Here is a 21,608-nt window from a genome sequence, read left to right on the forward strand (position 1 = left end):
TCTACAGTGACACCCAACCCAGCATAGTGAAACCAAAGCAATGATACTAGTACAGATAGACAAGGAAGGAGGACAAGAGAAAGATCCTACAGAAAGACAAGTGATGGAGTAAGCATAGTTAAGAATTTCTGAGGTAGAGGTACTCAGAGTCACTGTGCCCACTCATGCAGATGCTTTGAAGGGCACTGTAAAACTCCCTAGCAAAGTTCACACCTTGTGGCCTGACAATCTGACTTCTAAGAATGTATCCCAGAGGTAACTGTTCTCAATTGCACAATGCATGTATCTGAGTGTCTGTACGCCAACATTTCTAATAGTGAAAACCCAGCTGTAACTTCTCATGATATGAGGAGGCTGTGCCAGTTACTTTTTGTCAATTTGACACAAACTACAGACACCTGGGAAGAGGGAACCTCCATCAGACTGGCCTGTGGGCATGTCTGCAGGGCTTTCTTGATTGCTAATCGATGTGGGAAGGCCAGTCCACTGTGGGCAGGGCCATCTCTGGGAGATGAGCCTGGGCTGTATAAGAAAAGTAGCTGAGCAAGCCAGAGGAAAGAAATCAGTAAGCAGTAGTTCCTCTGTGACCTCTGCTTCATTTATTGCCATGAGTTCCTGCTCTGGCTTCCCTCAATGATGGACTACAAGCTATAAGCCAAATAAAGTTTTTTGGTCAGTGTTTTATGATAGCAACAGAGAATTAAACTAGAACAGATGCCTTGTGGTCGATCTGTCTCTGCAGCATAAAACCTGTGACCCTTGGGAGGAATGACATGGATTTCCACACTGACATGAAAAGCTGCCCTAGGCATACTGCTAAACAAAGCCACTTTCAGGACAGTAGGGACTAAAAGAGAGTATGATTTCATTTATACAAGTACAGTTTCAAATACACATCTCATCTGTGCATACCTGCACCCACATATAAACACAAAATGTACTGCGAGTATATGTAAACATATAAAGGAACTGATACGATAAAAAAAAAAAATCTTGGGGCTGGAGAGATGGCTCAGGGGATAAGAGCACTGGCTGCTCTTTCAGAGAACTCAGGTTTGGTTTCCAGTACCCACATGGTAGTTAACAACTGTCCTTAATGCTAGTTCCGGGGGATCCAACACCTTCTTCTGGCCTATGTGGGCAATGCACACATGTAATGCACTTACATATATGCAGGCAAAACACTCATAAAACAAAAAGTAAATAAAAAAAAAGTCTTAATCTAAAATGCAAAACAAAAACCACAAAACTTGTCAGGGTGGTACATGCCTTTAATCCCAGCACCGAGGAAGCAGAGGCAGGTGGATGTCTCTGAGTCCCAGGCCAGTCTGGTTTACATAGTGAGTTTCAGGCCAATCAGGGCTACACAGTGAGTCTCTGTCTCAAAAAAAGAAAAAGAAAAACAAAACAAAACCAACAACAAAAATTGGTCCAGTGAGACGGATCAGAGGGTAAAGGTATTTGCCAAAAACCCTGATGACTCAAGTTCAATCCCTGGTGCCCAAAGCTTGTCCCCTGACTTCTAGAACATGTGTATACCCTCACACACATCACACAATAAAAAAATTTCTCATGGTTATCCACAAATTAACAATGTGTGTTAGACGTGCAAATATATGTTTGATCTTCAGAGCATTTAATCTTTTTGTAATAGACAACTTCTAAAAAATTCAGAGCTATCCCACAAAATCCCTCCTCTTAACTGCTCTTTAGGTATCAGCGCTCCTGCTCTGGGTCTGCATTAAGCAGCTATGACAAGCTCTGGCTTCAGTAATTGCATTTTCTGCCTGACTCCAGTAGCACTGGAGCTCATGGCCCCTGAGTCAGATCTGTTCTGGGTCACTTCCCTTTCCTTTTGTTCCATGGCTTAGTTTCATCCTGTATAGCACTCCAAAAATGTGCCATATTTCTGCAAATCCGTATTGGATTTAGAGATGGAGGTGCCAATAGCCTACCCATATGGCTGGCATTCATCTGTGAAACTATAAAAGACACATGGAAAGTATCTTGTCATGGTTTGAAACATTTTGGACTCTAAATAAGGCATTCAGTGACAGGGCTTTCCGCTAATCAGCTTTGACACCATGGGCAGCCCACCCTGCAAGTCTCAGTTTTCTCATTTATGGAGATCTTAATGGTCCCATGCAGCTTGCCCTCCATTAGAGCTTTCAAAAACAGTGTTTATGGGCTGGGGCAAACAGTTTATTATTGGACCTGAGATACCAAGTTTTCCCTATCTTCTGTCATTAGTGTTCAATGACCCTAAGAAGTTGGCACTAGGGCTGAAGAGATGGCTCAGAGGTCAAAAGCCTGTACTGCTCTTCCAGGGGACCTGAGTTCAGTTCCCAGCACCGACATTGGGTGGTTCACAAACTCCTAGAACTCCAGCTCCAGGGGAATCTGCTACCTCTGGTCTCCATGAGCAGCTACATTTAACGTGCACACCCACAACACACATATATAATTAAAAATAATAAAAATAAACTTTAGAAAATTGGTACTAAGGAATCTGAATAAGTTAAAAAAGATTAAGCACAACTGGGCAGACACCACATATACCAATGTGAGGGTAAGAGCGCAATAGAAATTCTCTAAAGGGAATTTTTTTTTAGACTTATTTTTATTTTACGTATATAAGTGTTTTATCTGCATGCATGTAAGTGCACCATGTATGTACAGGACCCAAAGAGGGTGTCAGATCCCCTGGAACTGGAGTTACAGACAGTTGTTAGCTGCCATGTGGGTACTGGGAACCAAACCTAGGCCCTGTAAGCCATCTCTCCCTAAGATATTTTTTTCTTTTTCTATCCAGAGCCCAGGCCAAGAGAGAAAAGCATCTCTGTACTTCCCATATGCCTGTAGCAGATTTGTTCTACAGCAAATCCTTTTGAGGATTGAGGATCTCTCTGCCATGTGTGATATGTGAATCCAAGGCTTTATTTTCTATCTCCACACAAACCCCACATCTTAAACCATCTACTGTGAAGTCAGTATTCAATATCTGCAATCTTTTTTTTTTTTCGGTCTTTTTGAAACAGGGTCTCCCTATAGCCCCAGCTGGCCTGGAACTCACTATGTAGACCAGGCTAGCCTCAAACTCAGAGATCTGCCTGCCTCTGCCTCCTTAGCACTGGGATTAAAGGCATGCACCACCACGGCCGGCAACACTTGCAATCTTACAGCCTGGGTTTCCCTTTCTCTTCATTTCTGACCTTGATAATATCCTTTTTTTCTTTTTTTGGTCGACTCAGTTATTCATTTGAAAAAGCCTGTCATATTTCAGATATCATTTCTAGATATTTTGTTATGGGAGAATTTTTAAGTTTACCGGACCAATGTATCAAAGACAGAAATCACTTTTGTGACTGGAAAAGAGAGTTTTAAGGAAGTTAGAATAAAGAATTAAGGGGCTAGAGAGATGGTTCAGCAGTTAAGAGCACTGGCTGTTCTTACAGAAGACCCAGAATTGAATCCCAGCACCCACATGGCAGCTGACAACCGTCTGTAACTCCAGTTCCAGGGGATCTGGGGTCCTCCTCTGTCCTTCACAGGCACTGCATGACACAAGTGCACTTACATGCAGGCATAACATTCATACACGTAAAAATAAATAAAAAAATAAAGACACCATTTAAAAAAAAGAATAAAGAATTAATATCAACATTACCTGGGCAACCTGAGAAGACAGTGAATGGCGGGACCACAGTTTCTGGAGGTAATACTGTGTTATCAAGAATTTTGCAGCAATCTTTCAAGACACACCGACGCCCCTGAAATTAAAATATTAATAGGAAACCAATCATGATATGGGAGTAAAACTTGTCTAGTGTGCTGTTTCGAAGGCTGTTTTATATTTCCTCTTTTCATGGCACCTTACAACAGCCAAGGACAGTGACAAGGGCATGGTTGTAATTATTTCAGATAAAATCTGACAAGGCCTAAGTATGTGAGAGTGTGTGTACATGTGCACATGTACGTTTGAAGGGAAGGTTGTATGGTACAGACAGTACAGATTATCTTGGGCACTAGAGACTATGCAAACCTTCATCTTCTGATAGCTCTGTTTTTCTCTTTATGTGGTCTAGAAGACACCTGTTGTTTTGCCCCCCTTTCTTCTGGTAACAGAGTCTGTATTTTCCTTGACCACCACCCCATCCCCATCTTGGTTCATGTGCTTCACCCCCAGCCCACACACAGACTGCAAGCTTGAGCACAGGGACTGGTTTAGGAAACTGGCATATGAGTCAAATTAAGTCTAAGGAACTTCAACCTTGGGCTTCTGCGGGGACTACAGGGAAACAAAGCACTCTCCACTGGAGTTCCCAGAAGGCAGGATGTAAGTCCACAGCAGCTGTCTTCTCCCTGCCTACAAGTGACCTCCAGAGGAAAAAGAAATGACTTATTTTCACAATATCAGTTGAATGTCTAGGCCTGCTGAATATGAAATTAGGATCTACTTCTGGACTCTTGGTTTATATTAGCTACTATGTTTGGTTTGGCACCTACCAATTTAAGACTTGTATTGTTCTTTTGCCAATTCCAAAAGAAAAAATCTTGACAAATTCACTTGGGTAGGAAGGTATTAGTTAATTTATTCTCCTACAGGAGAACAAATGGGCTGAACATTTGGGCTGAACCTTATGTTTGACTTTATCTAGTGTTACCATTTTCCAATTCTACTAGAATCCACAGCATTTTAAGAGCAAGAATTATGGTGTGGGAAACTCATCTGTTTGATAGGCTAAGGGAAAAGTTATGTATTACAGGTTAAAGTTATGCCTCAGACTACTTACTGAGCAGATCAAAGCTTCACTCTTTATTGTCTTTTTTTCTTTTTTCAATTGTGTGTATATACATGTGTATGCTGGTATGCTCACCCAGGCATGTGCATATGGAGGCCACAGATGTCTCTCTCTATCACTTTCCGCCTTATTTTCTGAGCCAGTCTCTCATTGAGCCAAGAGCTCACTTTTTTGGTTAGACTGGCTGGCCAATGAGTCCCCAGCATCCTCCTGTCTCCATCCCTCTTCAAAACACAGGAGTTAAAGGCATGTACCACCCAGCTTTTCATGGGTGCTGGAGACCCAAGCTCAGATCCTCATCCTTGCACAGCAAACCCTTTTCCCACTGAGTCATCTCCCCAGCCTATTATTGGTTTTTATCAGGCCCTATATAGTCACCTGTGCTTCTGATTAGAACAAGTTGGCAAAAATATGGGTTCTAAAACAGATAGGAGAAATGAGATTAAACAATCTGATAAAATATACCTGTCTGAGAAGGTTGAAACATAAACCAAAACAATGCTAATCTACTTAGACTTGGGATTTATCACCTATGAAATACTTTAATGTGGATATGTTCATATTCCCCTATTATTAAATATCCATACCATGTGTATTTCCAGGAAAAGGCAGGTTGCCAAATGAATTTTCTTAAAAGCTGCTTTTTTTTTTTTTTTTGGTTTTTTTGAGACAGGGTCTCCCTGTACCCCAGCTGTCCTGGAACTCACTATGTAGACCAGGCTGGCCTTGAACTCACAGAGATCTGACTGCCTCTGCCTCCTGAGTGCTGAGTGGTGGCATTTGCCACCACACCTGGCTTTAAAAGCTACTTTTAAGGTCTGAATTTCTTAAGTGGTTAAGCTGCCTCCAGCTAGATGGATAGGAGGATTGGCAGCAGTTGGCATCTTTGGCTCAGAAGCAAGTTGTAAGTACAGCTCTTCATTAATCCCTGGAAGTTCTCTCATCCATACATCAGCTACCGCTGGTGTTTTCAAAGATAGGAGCTACCTATTCTCCCTGTGAACAAGGTAATATTAACTCTAAGCTGTGATCATGCCTACACTTCTGTATTAGTTACTTTCCTGTTGCTGTTATAGAAACACCATGACCAAAGGAACTTATAAAAGGAAGAGTTTATTTAGCTTACAATTCCAAAGGGGCAGAAGTCAATCATGGAGGGTAGGCAAGTGGCAGAGGTGGCTACAGTAGGAGTAGAAGCTACGCTCTCACATCTTCAAGTAGGCACACAAAGCAGAGGGTGACTGGGGGTCTGGCAAGGCTTAAGAACTCTCTAAGCCAGCCCTCAGTGACTGTTTCCTCCAGCATAGCCACACCTTCTAAGTCCTCCCAAAACAAGACCACCACCTGGGGACAAAATGTCCAAATACTTGGAGCCTATGGTGGACATTCTCATTCAAACCACCACAACTCCTAATCCCCAAGACAAAGCACCTGGGAACAGGATGTGCTGTGTAAGGCATGGCATGTTCCCACACAGGGATCCATGAAAAAAGGCCCCTAGGAAAGAACAGCAGGAAGGAATCTTTTACTGTCTACCTTCAGCTATCAGACAGCCTGCAGCCCGCTCTGTACACAAATTGGCATCCTACTCACTTAGAAAAATAAATTGAAATGGGTTTCAGGAGCATTCTGGATTAACTGATTAATTTGAAGCAATATAAAGAATGCAGGTATTTTAAGGCATGCACAGTTTGGTAATAGCTGAGGGAAGGAGAAATTGCTTCTTTATTCTTCTTCCAAGGAGGAACCAGAAACTGCAGCTATGCTGCTAGCACTACAGCTGCCTAGATAACTTTATGCAAGTAAGTTATTGGTTTCCTCACCTGGGAAACAGGACGTAAAGCCAAACCAACAGTGATGCTACAAGGATTGGATTAGAGATGATAAACATAAAACCCACAGAGCAGTAATGTCTTATGTATTACTTGGTAAACTTTTCCTTTTAGCATATGGCAATTTTGTCATATTGTAAGCTGTTGTTAGACTATCACATGGGACACTTTAGAAAGGATTTGTAGCCTGCCATGTCTCTCTCTCTCTCTCTCTCTCTCTCTCTCTCTCACACTCACACACACACACACACACACGCACACACACACACACACACACAAATGAATTCCTCTGCAGCAAGAATGTTTGGCAGAATCACTGCCCTTACTTCCAGGTGAAGACAGATTAGAACTGTTTTCACATTAACTCCCTGCTCTTCCACTGTCCATCTTTGCTGTGTCCTTAGCTCCTGGAATATGAACTGAATGGTTTATGATACTTTAGGGTCTGACTCTTATCCAGAGCAGAGAGCTGGCTCTGTATTTTTGAGAGTGACCATTAAATAAATATTGATGTGGTTCTTGGCTTTTCCTATAATCTAGTCTGAGGTACACATCTAAATGTCTTTAGGCAGATGAGCTCTGGTCATCAACATTCTCACCTAGTATGTTCTCAGAAACCCCAACAAACATTAGGTTCTTCATCTATGAAACAAGAAATCCAAACCATGGCTGTGTGAAATAGACTGATGCCTAGTAGGCTCCTACGGACCAGGGTCTTCCAGGGGCTGCTGAGCCAGGGTCCTATTTGCACCGTGCAATACCTGCAGTCCCCTAACAATATATGTCAACCCCTTCCTGAAATACCCAGGCTCTCACTGTCTTCTGTGACAGCCAATTTGTCCCTTCCTCATTAGACTGTAAGTTTTTGAGATAAGGCAAAACATAGCCCATGTGCTTCATATTGCAGGGATTTAAATCCGCTCTGTCACTTACTTTGTCACAACCCCAAACATCTATGGTTCTCAGGCCTCTTATCTGTGAACAGGAATAATGACAATTCTGACAACCTTGGGGTGGTACAAGGATTAAATGAAGTAACTGAAGGAAAAGAAGTTTGGTGTGAATGTTTGTGTAGGTATGTTTATGTGTGGGTGCATGTGTGTACATGTTCCTACTGAGACCAGGGGTCAACCTTGGGTGTTATTCCTCAGGTTTTGTTCACCTTGGTCATTTTTTTTTTTTTTTTTTTTTTTTTTTGACAAGTCTCTCACTGGCCTGACGCTTCCTAAGCTGACTGGCCAGGGAACCCTAGGGATTTGCCTGTTTCTTCCTCCTCAGCTCTGGGATAACAAGTGCATGCTACTACACCTGGCCCTTTTACATGGGTTCTGGGAATTAAACTCAGGTCTTCTTTCTTTCATGGAGACACTTTACCAACTGAGTAATCTTCCCAGCCTCAGGAAAAGTTTTACATCACAGGAACATTATATGGAAGCATGAAAGAGGTTCAATAAAGGCTAGACATTATTACTTGGTTTTGTTTTGTTTTGTTTTGTTTTGTGTGTGTGTGCTGTGTCTTTGCAGTATTGGGGAATCAAACCTAAAGCCTCATACAAGCTAGGTAAGCACCCTACCACTGATCTAGATCCCCAGCTATTACTATTAAATGCTTGGGGGGGGGGCGGTAAAAAGAGACCCAGATCCAGTAAGAAAAACCTAACCCTAGAAAAACTGGAAATGACACCTACCTTGCTATAGAACCAGAGTTGCACTGAAGGGAGTAGGGAAGTACGGGGAGATGGGGGCTTCTCAGACAGATGAGTCACTAGGTTGGATAGCTTCAGTTCAAACTGATACACTGGGAAGAGGAAACATAAACTGGAGAATTTTCTCTATCAGATTGGCCTGTGGGCATGTTGGTGAAGCATGTTCTCGACTGTTGAGCGATGTGGGAGGGCCCAGGCCACTTATGGGTGTGTCTGCTCCTGGGCAGGTGATCCTGTATTGTATAAAAAAGCAAGCTGAGCTCTGGCCAGAGGAACAAGCCAGTAAGCAGCATTCCTCCATGGTCTCTGCTGCAGCTCCTGCCTCCAGGTTCCTGCTTGAGCTCCTGCCTGACTTCCCTCAAAGCCACCATTAAAGCCACAGTTCCCTGATGAACTGTGATCAAGACATGTAAGCACATAAACTCTTCCTCTCCAACCTAGTTTTGGCCAGTGTTTCATTCCAGCAACCCAAATTAAACTAAAACTGTCACCATACTCACAATCACACAGTTCTTGCCAACATGGACATAAGAACCAATTTGAGCAGCGTTGACCACACAGTCTTCTTCAATAAAGACATGGTCCCCGATATGTAAAGGAAAGAATGCAACACTGAAAAAGAAAAAGATAAATGTCAAGGTGATAGACTTAGGGGAAAGGTTTATAAACCTACACATCATAATCTCAATATTTGTTTACTTGTTTTAACTTTTAAATTATTTATTACTTATTTGTGTAAGTGCATGTTCATAAATGTGCACGTGGGGCATGTGTAGAGGTCAAAGGACAACTTGGGAGAGTTGGTTCTCTTCTTGTGGGTCCTAGGGTTTAAACTTAGGTAGTCAAGCTTGGTGGCAAGCACCTTTACCTGCTGAGCCATCTCACCAGACCATATTTATTTATTCATCTATTTATTTTGATATAGTCTTTATATGTGGCCTAGGCTAGCCTAGAACTTGTTTTACAGCCCAAGCTGTCCTCAAAACTCTTGATCCTCTAGTCTCAGCTTCCTGAGGATTACAGGCACATACCACCCCCCTTAGCTTCCTTTCATCTTATCTCAGGATTAATGTTCCTAGAAAGGAAACAATCCTGGGACCATAGAAATCCCTAATGTTGAAACCAACAAATCAGGTTACCAGCCCCAAATAAGAATTATTGCACTAAAGGAACGTGCAAGGAAACAGTAAAGTAGAACAGGTAAGACCTTCAAAGTACCAAATTCAAAGGAATGAGTGCTTTCCCCGTTTCACTGTCTCTGGCAGTGCTCACAGATCATGTTTTTAGTAATCTGTTTCAGGGACTGACAAGTTCATGGACTATCAGTTTCAACACCCAACATGTTAAAATTTTTTTCTTTAAAGACAGGGTTTCATGTAGTATAGACTGGCTTGAACTTGCTACATAGCAGAGGATGACTTTGAAGTTCTGATTCTCCTGCCTCTGGATTACAGATGTGTGGCACTACAAGCAGTTTGTGTAGTGCTGGGATTGAATCTAGGGCATTATACAAGCTAGGCAGGTACTCTGCATCCCTTAAAAACAAAAATTTTTTTTGGTCTTTTGAGACAGGGTCTCCCTGTAGGCCCAGCTGGCCTGGAACTCTCTCTGTAGACCAGGCTGGCTTCGATCTCAGAGATCTACCTGCCTCTGCCTCCCAAGTGCTGGGATTAAAGCCACCATGTCCAGCTTAGCATACAACAGTCTTAAATTTTATGCATTTACCATACTTACTGAGTTCCTACTGTGTACCAGACTCTATTCTAGTACCTGGAGATACAAGGGTAAGCAAAAAGATAGCTTACCATGAGGAGCATATAATCAAGGAGAAACAAGATTAAGTAAACGACTGTTCTCCTCACTAGTTACAGTTGTGATAATGCTACAAACACAATACCAAGTTATTAGAGTAGATAACAAGGACACTTTACCTAGACAGGTCTTTGGGGAAAGCTTGACTGAAAGTGGTATTTAAGGCAAAGACCTGGAAGATGAACAGGAGCTAACAGTCTTTCTCCAGACTTCTGACACTGTTCCCATTCTCCAAAATTCCCCCAAATGTTACTGAAAGTGCCTCTATGATAGCATTTATTAGACAGTATTTTAAATCCGTAGACTAGAGAGATCAGATATAAAGTAGTTATTTGCTCAGTAATTCTTTCCAGCCCTGTTCTACAAGTATTTTTCAGAAACAGAATCTATCCTCCGTGACCCAAGGTTTATTTAAATTGTGTTAATTTATTTATTCTTATTTTTTAAAGATTTATTTATTTTTCTTTTATGTGTATGAGTGTTTTGCCTGCACATATGCAAGAGGGTGTCAAGTCTCCTGAACTTGGAATTACTGACAGCTGTGAGCCACCATGTGGGTGCTGGAAGAGCCAGTACTCTTAATTGCTGAACCATCTCTCCAAGCCCACAAACAACAATTTTTAAAATCCAACATTCTAACACAGTGAGAAAAAAGTGCTAACAAAGATGTGCTAATCTGATAATTACACACTAAGGAATGACTACAGGAAAATACTGCAAATTTACTTTCTGCAATTAAACCATATGCAGTAGTTTCAAATCTGAGCAGAGGTGTTTCAAGCAGCATTGGTTGATACTGCATGGCATGATGGCATGTGTAGTGTAAAGTGCCCATGTTATGTGTTCAGAACCAAGGCTGCACAGAAGTCAAATGATGTACCATGAGCAAGTGCTGCCAGAAACACCTGGATTCATCACACATTTGATTCTGAATTAACATTTGGTTGTTGCATGTTCAGAAGCCTTTTGCTACTGCCAAATTTTTCATAACCCTCCAGATTCAGTTGGGTTATGTGCTGGATAGCTTTAGTGTCAACTTGACATATCTGGGTTGAAGAAGCTTCAACTAGGGAATTGCTTCTATTGAACTGGCCTGTGGCCATGTCTATGGGGCAGCTTCTTGATTGTTGAGTGATACGGGCAGGCCCAACCCCCTGTGGGTGGTGCCACCCCTGGGCAGGTGGGCCAGTGTTGCATAAGAGAGCAGGCTGAGCAGGGGCCAGGGGAACAAGCCAGTAAGCAGTGTTCCTCCATGGCCTGTGCTCCAGCTCCTGCCTCCAGGTTCTTGCCCTGATTTCCTACCTTGGGCTCCCTGATGAACTGTGACCTGGGCGATGTAAGATAAATAAACCCTTTCCTCCCCAAATTGGTAGTGGTCAGAGTGTTTTGTCACAGCAATGAAGAAACAAACTAGGACAGGTTACATGCCACAGCTTAAGCTGTGGGATACAGCAATACTGATAGTTCTTTAACTATAAATTAAAAATTCCAGATTTCCAGTCAGGTGTGGTGGCACATGCCTTTAGTCCCAGCAGGAGGAGGCAGAGGCAGGCAGATCACTGTGAGTTGGAGGCCAGCCTAGTCTACATAGTGAGTTCCAGGCCAGCCAGTGCTATATTTTGAAACTCTGTTTCAAAAAAGCAAAAATAAAACAAAACAAAAATTCCAAATGTCCAGCATTATCTGATTGTGGAATGATATGCAAGGGGGAAATCTACTTTTGCCTTGACTCATGTTTTACTATTTATACTTTCTTGTTTCTGTATTTCTCAAATGGACTATTCCTACTTAAATATCTTTCCATTTCACCAATAAACCCCTGCTGTTCTTGGTACTTTCCTGGGCCATAACCAGTCCAGTAATGCCATGATCAGAAGGTAGAGTCAGCAAGCCTAGCAGTATGCCAGCCACTGTATGAATCCACAAGAGGGTACCATAGGGTTTTCTGCCTTTGCTCCTAAGTACACATCCTAAGCTCCTGAGTGAATTTTCCAAGTGAATGATTTACAATAACTGCCTGATGCAATTTCTATTTGTAATGGAAAACTTGGAATCCAACAGCATTATAGGAACCATGGGGGAACTGTCTTAATCACTACCGACTATGAGACTTTTAAGGCTGAAACTCTGCTTCACTCATTCTCCTGTACAACTCATCTCACAACCCAGTGGCTAGCACAGAGAACATACTCATTAAATGCATGCTGATGCACTGGAGGAATGAGGTGGAGTCACAGGTAGAGTCAGGAAGACAATTTGTCAAGGAAGAGAGAGGCAAAAAGAGTATGACCATCACAGGCATGAAGGTCAGTTTCCTGTTCTGTCCAGTCTTCTTAGACTGTCCTTACTCCCACCAAGAGATCAGTAGGCCTGACTTTACCCTGTCATGGTCAGAGATGTTTAGACAAGGTGTGGGTATTTAACTCAAGTTAAGCCAATCAGATTTATTCTCCTAAGAATTGGAAATAAGACATAAGATCTCTGGTCCGTATCTGTTGGAAACATAAATGGGGGAGTCATATAAACAAGGGGCTACAGCAGCAAGGTGGGCTCCATGAGCAAAGAGGACAGATACAGCCAAGCTGAAGAAGAGAAGAAAGCAAAATTACAGAGAACAGACAGAACAATCTTGGTGACAGGGTGGCAGAATAGGTGTCTTGACTGTGTGTAGCTATCCAGTAGCAAGTCCTAGTCTAGGCTGGCCCTGTTTCTACTCTAAGATTTCATCAACTATGCCTGTGTTAAATTAGGACCCATTTTGATCTTTCTTTTAAAAAAACTGGGGGGTGGGCACATGCCATGGTGAGTATGTAGAGGTCAGAGGATGATGTGTGGAAGTTGACGCTCTCCCTCCACCATGAAAGTCCTGAGATTGAACTCAGGTCGTCATGCTTAGAGCACAAACTTTAACTTGTTGAGCTATCTCTCTGGTCTTTGTTTTTATTTTTCTAGAAGATTCTGTTTCTGCTAACTGTAAACCAGATTACAGGAACCACCCAGAGTTGTATTCATTATATTAATTTTTGTGAGCGCTTTCTCAGTGCCCCAAACACAGAAAACCGACCCATTACACAATTCAGCATATGGACACTGCAATATCACCAGGAGTGGTACCTTGCCCAGGACTGGAAAGATAATTAAATCATATACCCTTTGCTGAATTTCTTGAATGGTGGTCTTATGACACTACGACTCTTCACAACACAATGGCGTCCAACTCTTACATTTGCCAGATCTCCTCGGATGATGCAGTCATTCATTACAATGGTCTATAAAATGAAAGCACATTTTAAAAAGTATCAATGTAACCTAAGCACACCAACACAAAAGGACAGTTAACAGAACACTGAATTATGCTGTGATCTATAGCATCAAATGAACTGCAAAAGCAATAACTTGTAAGATGAAAGGAGACCTGGCCTGAGCATTGACTGTAGTACATTCCAAGCTTTGACCTTAATACTGCATTAGGGCTCACTGAATGAACATGTACTGGGTATACACACAGCAGACCAGTAAAACCTCTCTCTCTAGATTCATTCAGATACACCTGCAGGCCTCTAAGCCTTGGCTGCTTGAGCAAACTGTCCTGCCTGCTCCTTCTCACAAAGGTGTGTGTGTACAGCTACATCTGGCCAGATTTCCTATTTTTTTTTTTTGAAAAAAGCTCAGAAGCTCTGGAAATAGAGGTCTGTGTTCTCACTGGTAAGAACAAGCTTGTGCAGAGATTGGTCATGCATTCTCCAACTCACCAGGGCCTACCACTCTCTACTGTTCAGTTTTCTTCATTCATTTGACCCTTTTCTACTCCTGCAGGCTCTGTGACACATGATAACAAAGGCCCAGGAAAACAGAAATGACAGAATTATCAGGGGAGGCTGAGGTAGGATGATTGCTACAAGTTCAAGGCCAACCTGGGCTACAGAATGAGATTTTGTCTCAGAAAACAGTGACAAAAGTTCTAACAGGGTGAAGAGGGGCTAGAGAGATGACTCAGCAGTTAAGAGCACTTACTACTCTTAACAGAGAACCAAGGATCAGTTCCCAGCATCCACATGGCAGCTCATAACTGTCCTTAATTCCAGTTCCAGGGGATCTGGCACCCTCTTCTGACCTCTGCAGGCACCAGACATGCACGTGGTACATTTATATGCAGGCAAAACACTTATAAGCATAAAATAAAAATAAAAAATAAAGTTCCAGCTGGGTGTGGTGGCACACGCCTTTAATCCCAGCACTTAGGAGGCAGAAATAGGTGGATCTGTGTGAGTTTGAGGCCAATCTGGTCTCCATAGTGAATCCAGCTGTGGCTACAGGGAGACCCTGTCTCAAAAAAACCAAAAGAGAAATAAAAATAAAAAAATAAAGTTCTAAAAGGGAGAAGATTCAAAATATAAATGGGTTATTTATAATAGCAAACCAACTGAAATGAATGAAACCAACATGAATGTGAGTTATGTGAAACTGAACACAGCAATGACACATACACACACCCCAGTGGACCTTGGAAATGGCAGAACCATGGTACTTAGTGTGATGTAAGTGTTCCCTATTATCATTACAATAATCATTGTCACAGCCAGGCATGGTGGCTTGCTCCTGTAATCCCACCACAAGGGAAGCTGAGCAGGAGGACTGCTGGAAGGCTGAAGCCAGTATGGGCTACACAGTAAGTTCCAAGCCAGCTGGACTACAGAATAAGTAGTGTGTCTCAAAAACACAAACAGGGGAGGTGTGGGTAGGGGGGGAATCTAAATATCATCAAATTATATTGCATATAAATTGCAAAATTTAAATTAAAAAATTAAAATTAAAATTGAAACGCCGGGCGTGGTGGTGCACGCCTTTAATCCCAGCACTTGGGAGGTAGAGGCAGGCGGATCTCTGTGAGTTCAAGGTCAGCCTGGTCTGCATAACAATGTTATGATCTTGGGGCTAGAAAGCTATGGCCCATGGGCTAAATCTAGACCATTTCTTGTTTTGTGTTAAAGTTTTATTAGAAAGCACAAAAAGGGGCTGAAGAGATGGCTCAGAGGTCAAGAGTACTGACTGCTCTTGCAGAAGACCCAGGTTTGATTCCCAGCACCCACATGGTGGCTAACAACCAACTGTAACTCCAGTTCCAGGGAATCTGACACCTTCTCATCTCAGTGGGCATTGCACAACATGGGTGCACTTACATACATGTAGGCAATACACTCATACACATAAAACAACAATATTTTTAAAAAAGAAAGCGTATTAATAAAAAAAAAAGAAAGAAAAAAACAAAAAGTATGTCACAGAAAACCAAGTACAGTTAGACACTATATATTGTTCAGGGATATGTATATGAAACTGAAGAGTCAGGCATGGTGGCACATGCCTTTAATCCCAGCACTCAGGAGGCAGAGGCAGCCAGATCGCCATGAGATTGAGGCCAATTTGATCTACATATCAAGTTCCACATCAGCTGGGGCTACAGAAAGACCCTGTCTCAAAAAAAAGAAAAAAATATATAATAATAGTAAAGAAGAGTTTTTAGACACAAAATTCAGGACAACAGTTTCTTCTTCGAAGGAGGCAAAAGAACGAGAAGGAAGGAAGGAAAAGGTAGAACTTGTTCCAGTTCTCTGGCTCGTAGTGGGTTCGTGGGTATTGATTTGCTTTTTTTAAAAAATATTTTTTTTATTTTATGTGCATGCGTGTATTGCCTGAGTGTAGGTAAATGCACCCATGTCGTACTATGCCCGTGGAGGTCAGAAGAGGCTGTCGGATCCCCTGGGACTGGAGTTACAGACAGTTGTTAGCCGCCCTGTGGGTGCTGGGATTTGAACCCGTCTTCTGAAAGAACAGCCAGTGTTCTTAAGTGCTGAGCCATCTCTGCAGCCCCTTTTTTAAAAAAAAAAAATTTATTATTTTTATTTTATGTGTATGCATGTACTGCCTGCATGTATGTAAATGCACCTGTGTCGTGCAATGCTCTTGGACAGAAGAGACTGTTGGATCCCCTGGAACTGGAGTTACGGGCAGTTATTAGCTACCATGTGGGTGCTGAGATTCAAACCTGGGTCTTCTGCAAGAACAGCCAGTGTTCTTAACCTCAGAGCCATCTCTCCAGCCCCTAATTTGCTTTTTATGTTGCTTAATATATCTTATATATGCAATTTGGGTATCAAATATTACCAAATAAAACATCTTTTTAAAAAGAGAGCCTTTGCGAAGTGGGGGAAATCAACCAAAATGAACTATGTAGGAAAATCTCATATGGAAACTTAAAATGGGCAGGTGAGATGGCTCAGCAGATAAAGACACCTACCACAAAGCCTGGTGACCTGAGTTTAATCTTCAGAACCCACATGGTGGGAAAACAGAACTGACTGCAGCTAGGTATCTTCTGACCTTCACATGCATGTCCCCCACCTCACACAAAATAAAATATAAAATGTAAAAAAAAATGCTTAAAAGAAACCTGTTACTTTGTAAGCTCGTTTTTAAAATAAAATGGTTAAGAACACTGGTTGTTCTTACAGAACACCTGGGTTCGAATCCCAGCACCCACATGGCAGCTAAAAACTGTCCGTAACTCTAGTCCCAGGGGATCCGACAGCCTCTTCTGACCTCTGCAGGCATTACACGACATCGGTACACTTACCTACATGCAGGCAATACATGAATACACATAAAATAAAAATAATAAATAAAATTTAAAAGAAAAAGAGCTGACTTCCTGTCATGATGGCCTTGATGTGACGTTCCAAAGGGGGAAGGGCAGAGTCTCCTAGACCCATAAAAATAATAATTTTTTTAAAGTTTTAAACTAAAAATATTTTTAAATTTTTTTCTGAGAAAATGGTTCAGTGAATAAAGTGCTTGCAAACTGTTTGGATCTCCAGAACCTATATAAATAGGGGGTGGGCATGGCTGCCCAGTAACTCCAGTACTTCAAAGCCGAGACAGAAGATTCCCAGAGCAAGCTAGTCATATTGGTGAGGTGTGGGTTCAACTGAGAGACTCTGCCTCAATGAGTAAGATGGAGGGTGATCAATGAAAACTCCCAATGTCAGTCTTGGGCCTCTACATACATTGGCACACACATGTGCAGCCACATACATGTGAACATGCATATACACCTGCATGCCATATACACATACAAAATAAATAAAATAAAGAGAAAGAGAAAGCCTTGGGACTGGGAATGTAGCTCAGTCAGATGCATGCACAAAGCCCTGGGTAGGATTCCTAGCACCATATAAGAACTGGGCACATACCATCCTTGGCTACACAGTGAATTTGAGGACAGTCTGGGCTACATGAGACTCTGTCTTAAAAACCAGAAGACAGAGACAGAGACAGAGAGACTGACAGACACTGCCTGAATGTGGTGGTAGGTACCTGTAATTTCACACTCAGGAGACAAAGGTGGGTCCACAAGTATAGGCCAGCCTATGCTACATAATCTGGACCTTATCTCAAAAATTAAACAAAGCAGAGAAGTGCTTGAATAGAGAAAAAAAAGTTGGAGAACTCATATGTTCTAATTAAAAAAACTTAACTACAGGGCTGGCAAGATGGCTCAGCAGGTAAAGGCATTTGCTACCCATCAAGCCTAATGATCCGAGTTTGAGCCCTGGAACCTTCATGGTAGAAGGAGAGAATTGATTCTTATCACCACATGTGCCCTGTGTCCCCTAGCTCCTGCCACATATACACAATGAATAAACAAATATAATTCAGAACCACCTAACTACAAAGCTAAGTGTGGTGGAACAGGACTATAATTCCGATGCTTGAGAAACTGAAGCAGGACTGAGAGTCTGAGGCTGGCCTGGGCTACAGAGTAAGCCTTATCTCAAAACCAGAAAACAAGTCCTTTAATCCCAGTGCTTGGGAGGCAGAGGCAGGTGGATCTCTGTGAGTTCAAAGCCCACCTGGTCTACATAGGGAGTTCCAGGCTAGCTGGGGCTAAAGGGAGACCCTGTCTCAAAAAGACACCCCTCCCCCCCAAAAAACCCAGAAAACAAAAAACAGCACAGGCCTGGAAAGACAGTTCAGCTCTTGCAGAGAACCAGGATTCAGTTCCCAGCACCAATATGGTAGCTGACAACAGTCTTTAACTACAGTTCCAGAGGATTTGACACCCTCTTCTGGCCTCCTCAGACACCTGCATGCACATGGTACACTTACACAAAAGCAGGCAAAACACTCATACACATTAAATAAAAATAACTCTTAAAGGGGCTGGAGAGATGGCTCAGTGGTTAAGAACACTGGCTGTTCTTGCAGAAGACCCAGCCTCAAATCCCAGCACCCACACGGCAGCTAACAACTGTCTGTAACTCCAATCCCAGGGGATCTGACAGCCTCTTCTGACATCCGAGGGCAATGCAGGACACAGGTGCACTTACCTATATGCACAGGAAATACACACATACACATAAAAATAAAAATAAAAATAAAAAACAGGCCAGATGTGGTGGCGCATGCCTTTGATTCTAGCACTTGGGAGGCACAGGCAGGCGGATCTCTGAGTTCAAGGCCAGCCTGATCTACACAGTGAATGCCAGGCTAGCTGGGGCTACAGGGAGACGCTGTCTCAAAAAGGCCAAAAAAAAAAATACATAAATAAAACAAATTAAAATCAGCAGCCCTCAGCCAGGGCTGTGAACTACCACCTGTTTTCTCACTCATACTACCTAGATGGCCTTCAGTGCAAGTCACAAACCTACTCCATCGCCACGTGGGTGCTGGGATTCGAACCCGGGACTTCTGCAAGAACAACCAGTATTCTTAACCACTGAGCCATCTCTCCAGCCCCAAGTTCTTTATTTTAAAAACATTTTAAGCTTGTGCTGGGGCTGGTGTTCAGCTACTCAGGAGGCAGAGGCAGCTGGATCTCTAGGAGAGGCCAGCCTGGTGTACATAAGTTCCAGGCCAAGAGGCCTGCCAGGGCTGCCTATATAAATAATTTTAAAACAAAAAACAAAAAAATGAAGAAAAAGAGATGACGGTATAGATAGCACAGTTATGAATTGTTTACCTACCATGTGAGAGGCCCTAGATTCAATCTTCAGTATTGCTAAGTAAGTAAATAAGACATACATAAATTTTTTGTGTATCAAAGGACATTGTCAAAGAGGGAAAAAAAACCAATTCCAGAATGGGAAAAATATTTGCTAATCCTGAGTCTGATAAGGATTTAATATTCAGAGTACACTAAAATCTCCTATAACTCAAAAAAACACAATATAATCTAAAAAATGGCAAAGAGTTGAACAGACATTTCTGTAAAGAAGATATACAAATGGCCAAGGTACACATGAAAATATATTCAACATCATTAGTCATGAAAGAAACACAAATCAAAACCACACTAAGCTACTATTTCATGCCCACTAGGATGTGGAGAAACTGGAACCCTGGGCACTGCTGATGGGAACGCAAGATAGTGTGGCCAGTGTGGAAACACAGAATCACTATCTGACCCAGCAGTTCCACATGTAAGTACATTCAATCAACTGAAGTTAGAGACTTGAATAGATACTTGTACAACAACGTTCACTACAGCTTATCCACAACAGCCAGAAGGAAGAAACGACCTAAGTGTCTGTGAACAGAAAAATGTATAAACAAATGTGGGATGCACAAACAAAAGAACAGTATTAGCTATGGAAAGGAATAGAGTTCTAAAATGACACAGCATGGATGAATCTTACTTATGCTTTGTGTCCCGGGCACACTACAACATTGTAGAATAATTTTACCATTGTATTTTGTTTTGGTACAAAGGGATATTCTCTTTTTTTTCATTTTAAAAAAATGCATAAAAAATGTACCTAACATAATGAAAATGCTATATAACTACAGTATTGAGAAAATAATGATAGGGCCCAGTATGGTGGCGCACACCTTTAATCCCAGTACTCAGGAAGCAGAAGCAGGTAGATCTCTGTGAGTTCAAGACCAGCCTGGTCTACATAGTGAGTTCAAGGCCAGTTGGGGCTATAGGGAGACCCAGTCTCAAAACAAAACAACAACAACAACAAAGCCCAAAGTTTTTATTTATGTGTATTTGTGTTTGCCTGAATCCTTCTACCTCCCTGCCCTGTCCCTCCCCCACTGTGTCCTTCCCCATTTCATGTCCTATGTCTTCAGTTACCCTCCCCAACCTCTTCTTTAAAGCCTCTTTATTCCCCCATGGTAAGGGCCCCATACTAATTTCTGGATTCTCCTCATCTGATATTCTCCTTTGAACATTTTTGTATATTGAATAAATCTAATTTGCTTAAGAAAAAAGAAAAAAAAAACAAGAATAGGAAATGTACAACAGACATGATAAATTTTCTCTATCCTGCTAATGTGGCAATTAGTGGGAATCAATCACAGGTGTGCACTCTGGAGCGGCCTTCTGTGCCTTACCTTGCCATTGAGAACAATGTTCTGGCTTCCACACAACACAGACTGGCGACTAACTTTGTTCCCAGATGCCTGAAAAGAAACAGAAAACTTGGCTGAACAATCTGAGAGGGTTACTAGGCTATAGGTGTTCGCCAAGAAACCTCATACTGCAGAGAAAATAACTTTAAATGAATAGTAGTATAACATAGGATGGGGGCTGGGGTATGATACTGCACACCTACAATCCCAGCTCTTGGCAGGATTATGAGTTTGAAGTTAGCCAGAAACGCACAGTTGAGAGACCCAGTCTCCAAAAACCAAAATAGGGAAGGGAGGGAGGGAGGGAGGGAGAGGGGACAAGGGAGGGGAGCGAAGGCTTGGGCCTAGCTCAGTGGTACAATGTCCTGGTTTTGATCCACAGTAACCCCAACACATAAAATAGAATTAATCTGAGATAGCGAAAGAGCAAGGATGGATTAGGAACTAAAAGTTCAAGAAATGGATTCAGAATTTCTATCTGGTTGATCTAAAGTTTAGTGACCACAGGCAGACAGATGTGCATTCCAACCCCAGTTCCATGCTTCGGGTTTTATAGCCCTAAATGAGGATAATGACTCTACCATAATCATGATTGTGAGAATATGAAGAAAAAATGATAGTAACTTTAATTGGGCACTTACTTTGTTTCCAGCATTTTATGCATGTTATTGTGTTGACTATTAGAAACCTAATAACTTTTTAGCATGCTAATGGGCTATGAAATATTATTTTAAAAAAAGTTTCACCCTTATAGATGTGGTGGCTCATGCCTTTAACCCAACACTGAGGAGGCAGAGGCAAGCAGATCTCTGTGAGATCAAGGCCAGTCTGGTCTACATAGCAAGATCCAGGCTAGCTGGGGCTACAAGGACATCCTTTCTTAAAAAAAAAAAATAAATAAAACACCAAAGTTTTAAAGGAAGGGCCCAAAGCCTGAAGCTGTAATTAATATTAGGATGGATAGGATCTGTTCTGTATTCCAGACGATACTTTATCTCTACAGGAAAATCAGCGATATTTTATATATATATACACACACA

General features: G+C 42.0%; 1 protein-coding gene across 2 annotated transcripts in view; it reads right to left on the minus strand.

The window, feature by feature from the left end:
- LOC103746931 (dynactin subunit 5) overlaps window positions 1–20,619 on the minus strand; it is a gene marked incomplete at its 5' end in the record, with an annotated part of 47,130 nt that extends 26,511 nt beyond the window's left edge. For both annotated transcript variants that reach the window (XM_017802245.2, XM_008849214.2), the window contains 4 exon segments: window positions 3,668–3,770; window positions 8,841–8,952; window positions 13,303–13,421; window positions 20,551–20,619. In XM_017802245.2, coding sequence (XP_017657734.2) covers window positions 3,668–3,770; window positions 8,841–8,952; window positions 13,303–13,421; window positions 20,551–20,619 — 403 coding nt within the window.
- Between the last annotated feature and the right edge of the window lie 989 nt (window positions 20,620–21,608).

The sequence above is a fragment of the Nannospalax galili genome, unplaced genomic scaffold, assembly GCF_000622305.1.
Source record: "Nannospalax galili isolate Female #2095 unplaced genomic scaffold, S.galili_v1.0 scaffold84, whole genome shotgun sequence".
Lineage (NCBI taxonomy): Eukaryota > Metazoa > Chordata > Mammalia > Rodentia > Spalacidae > Nannospalax > Nannospalax galili.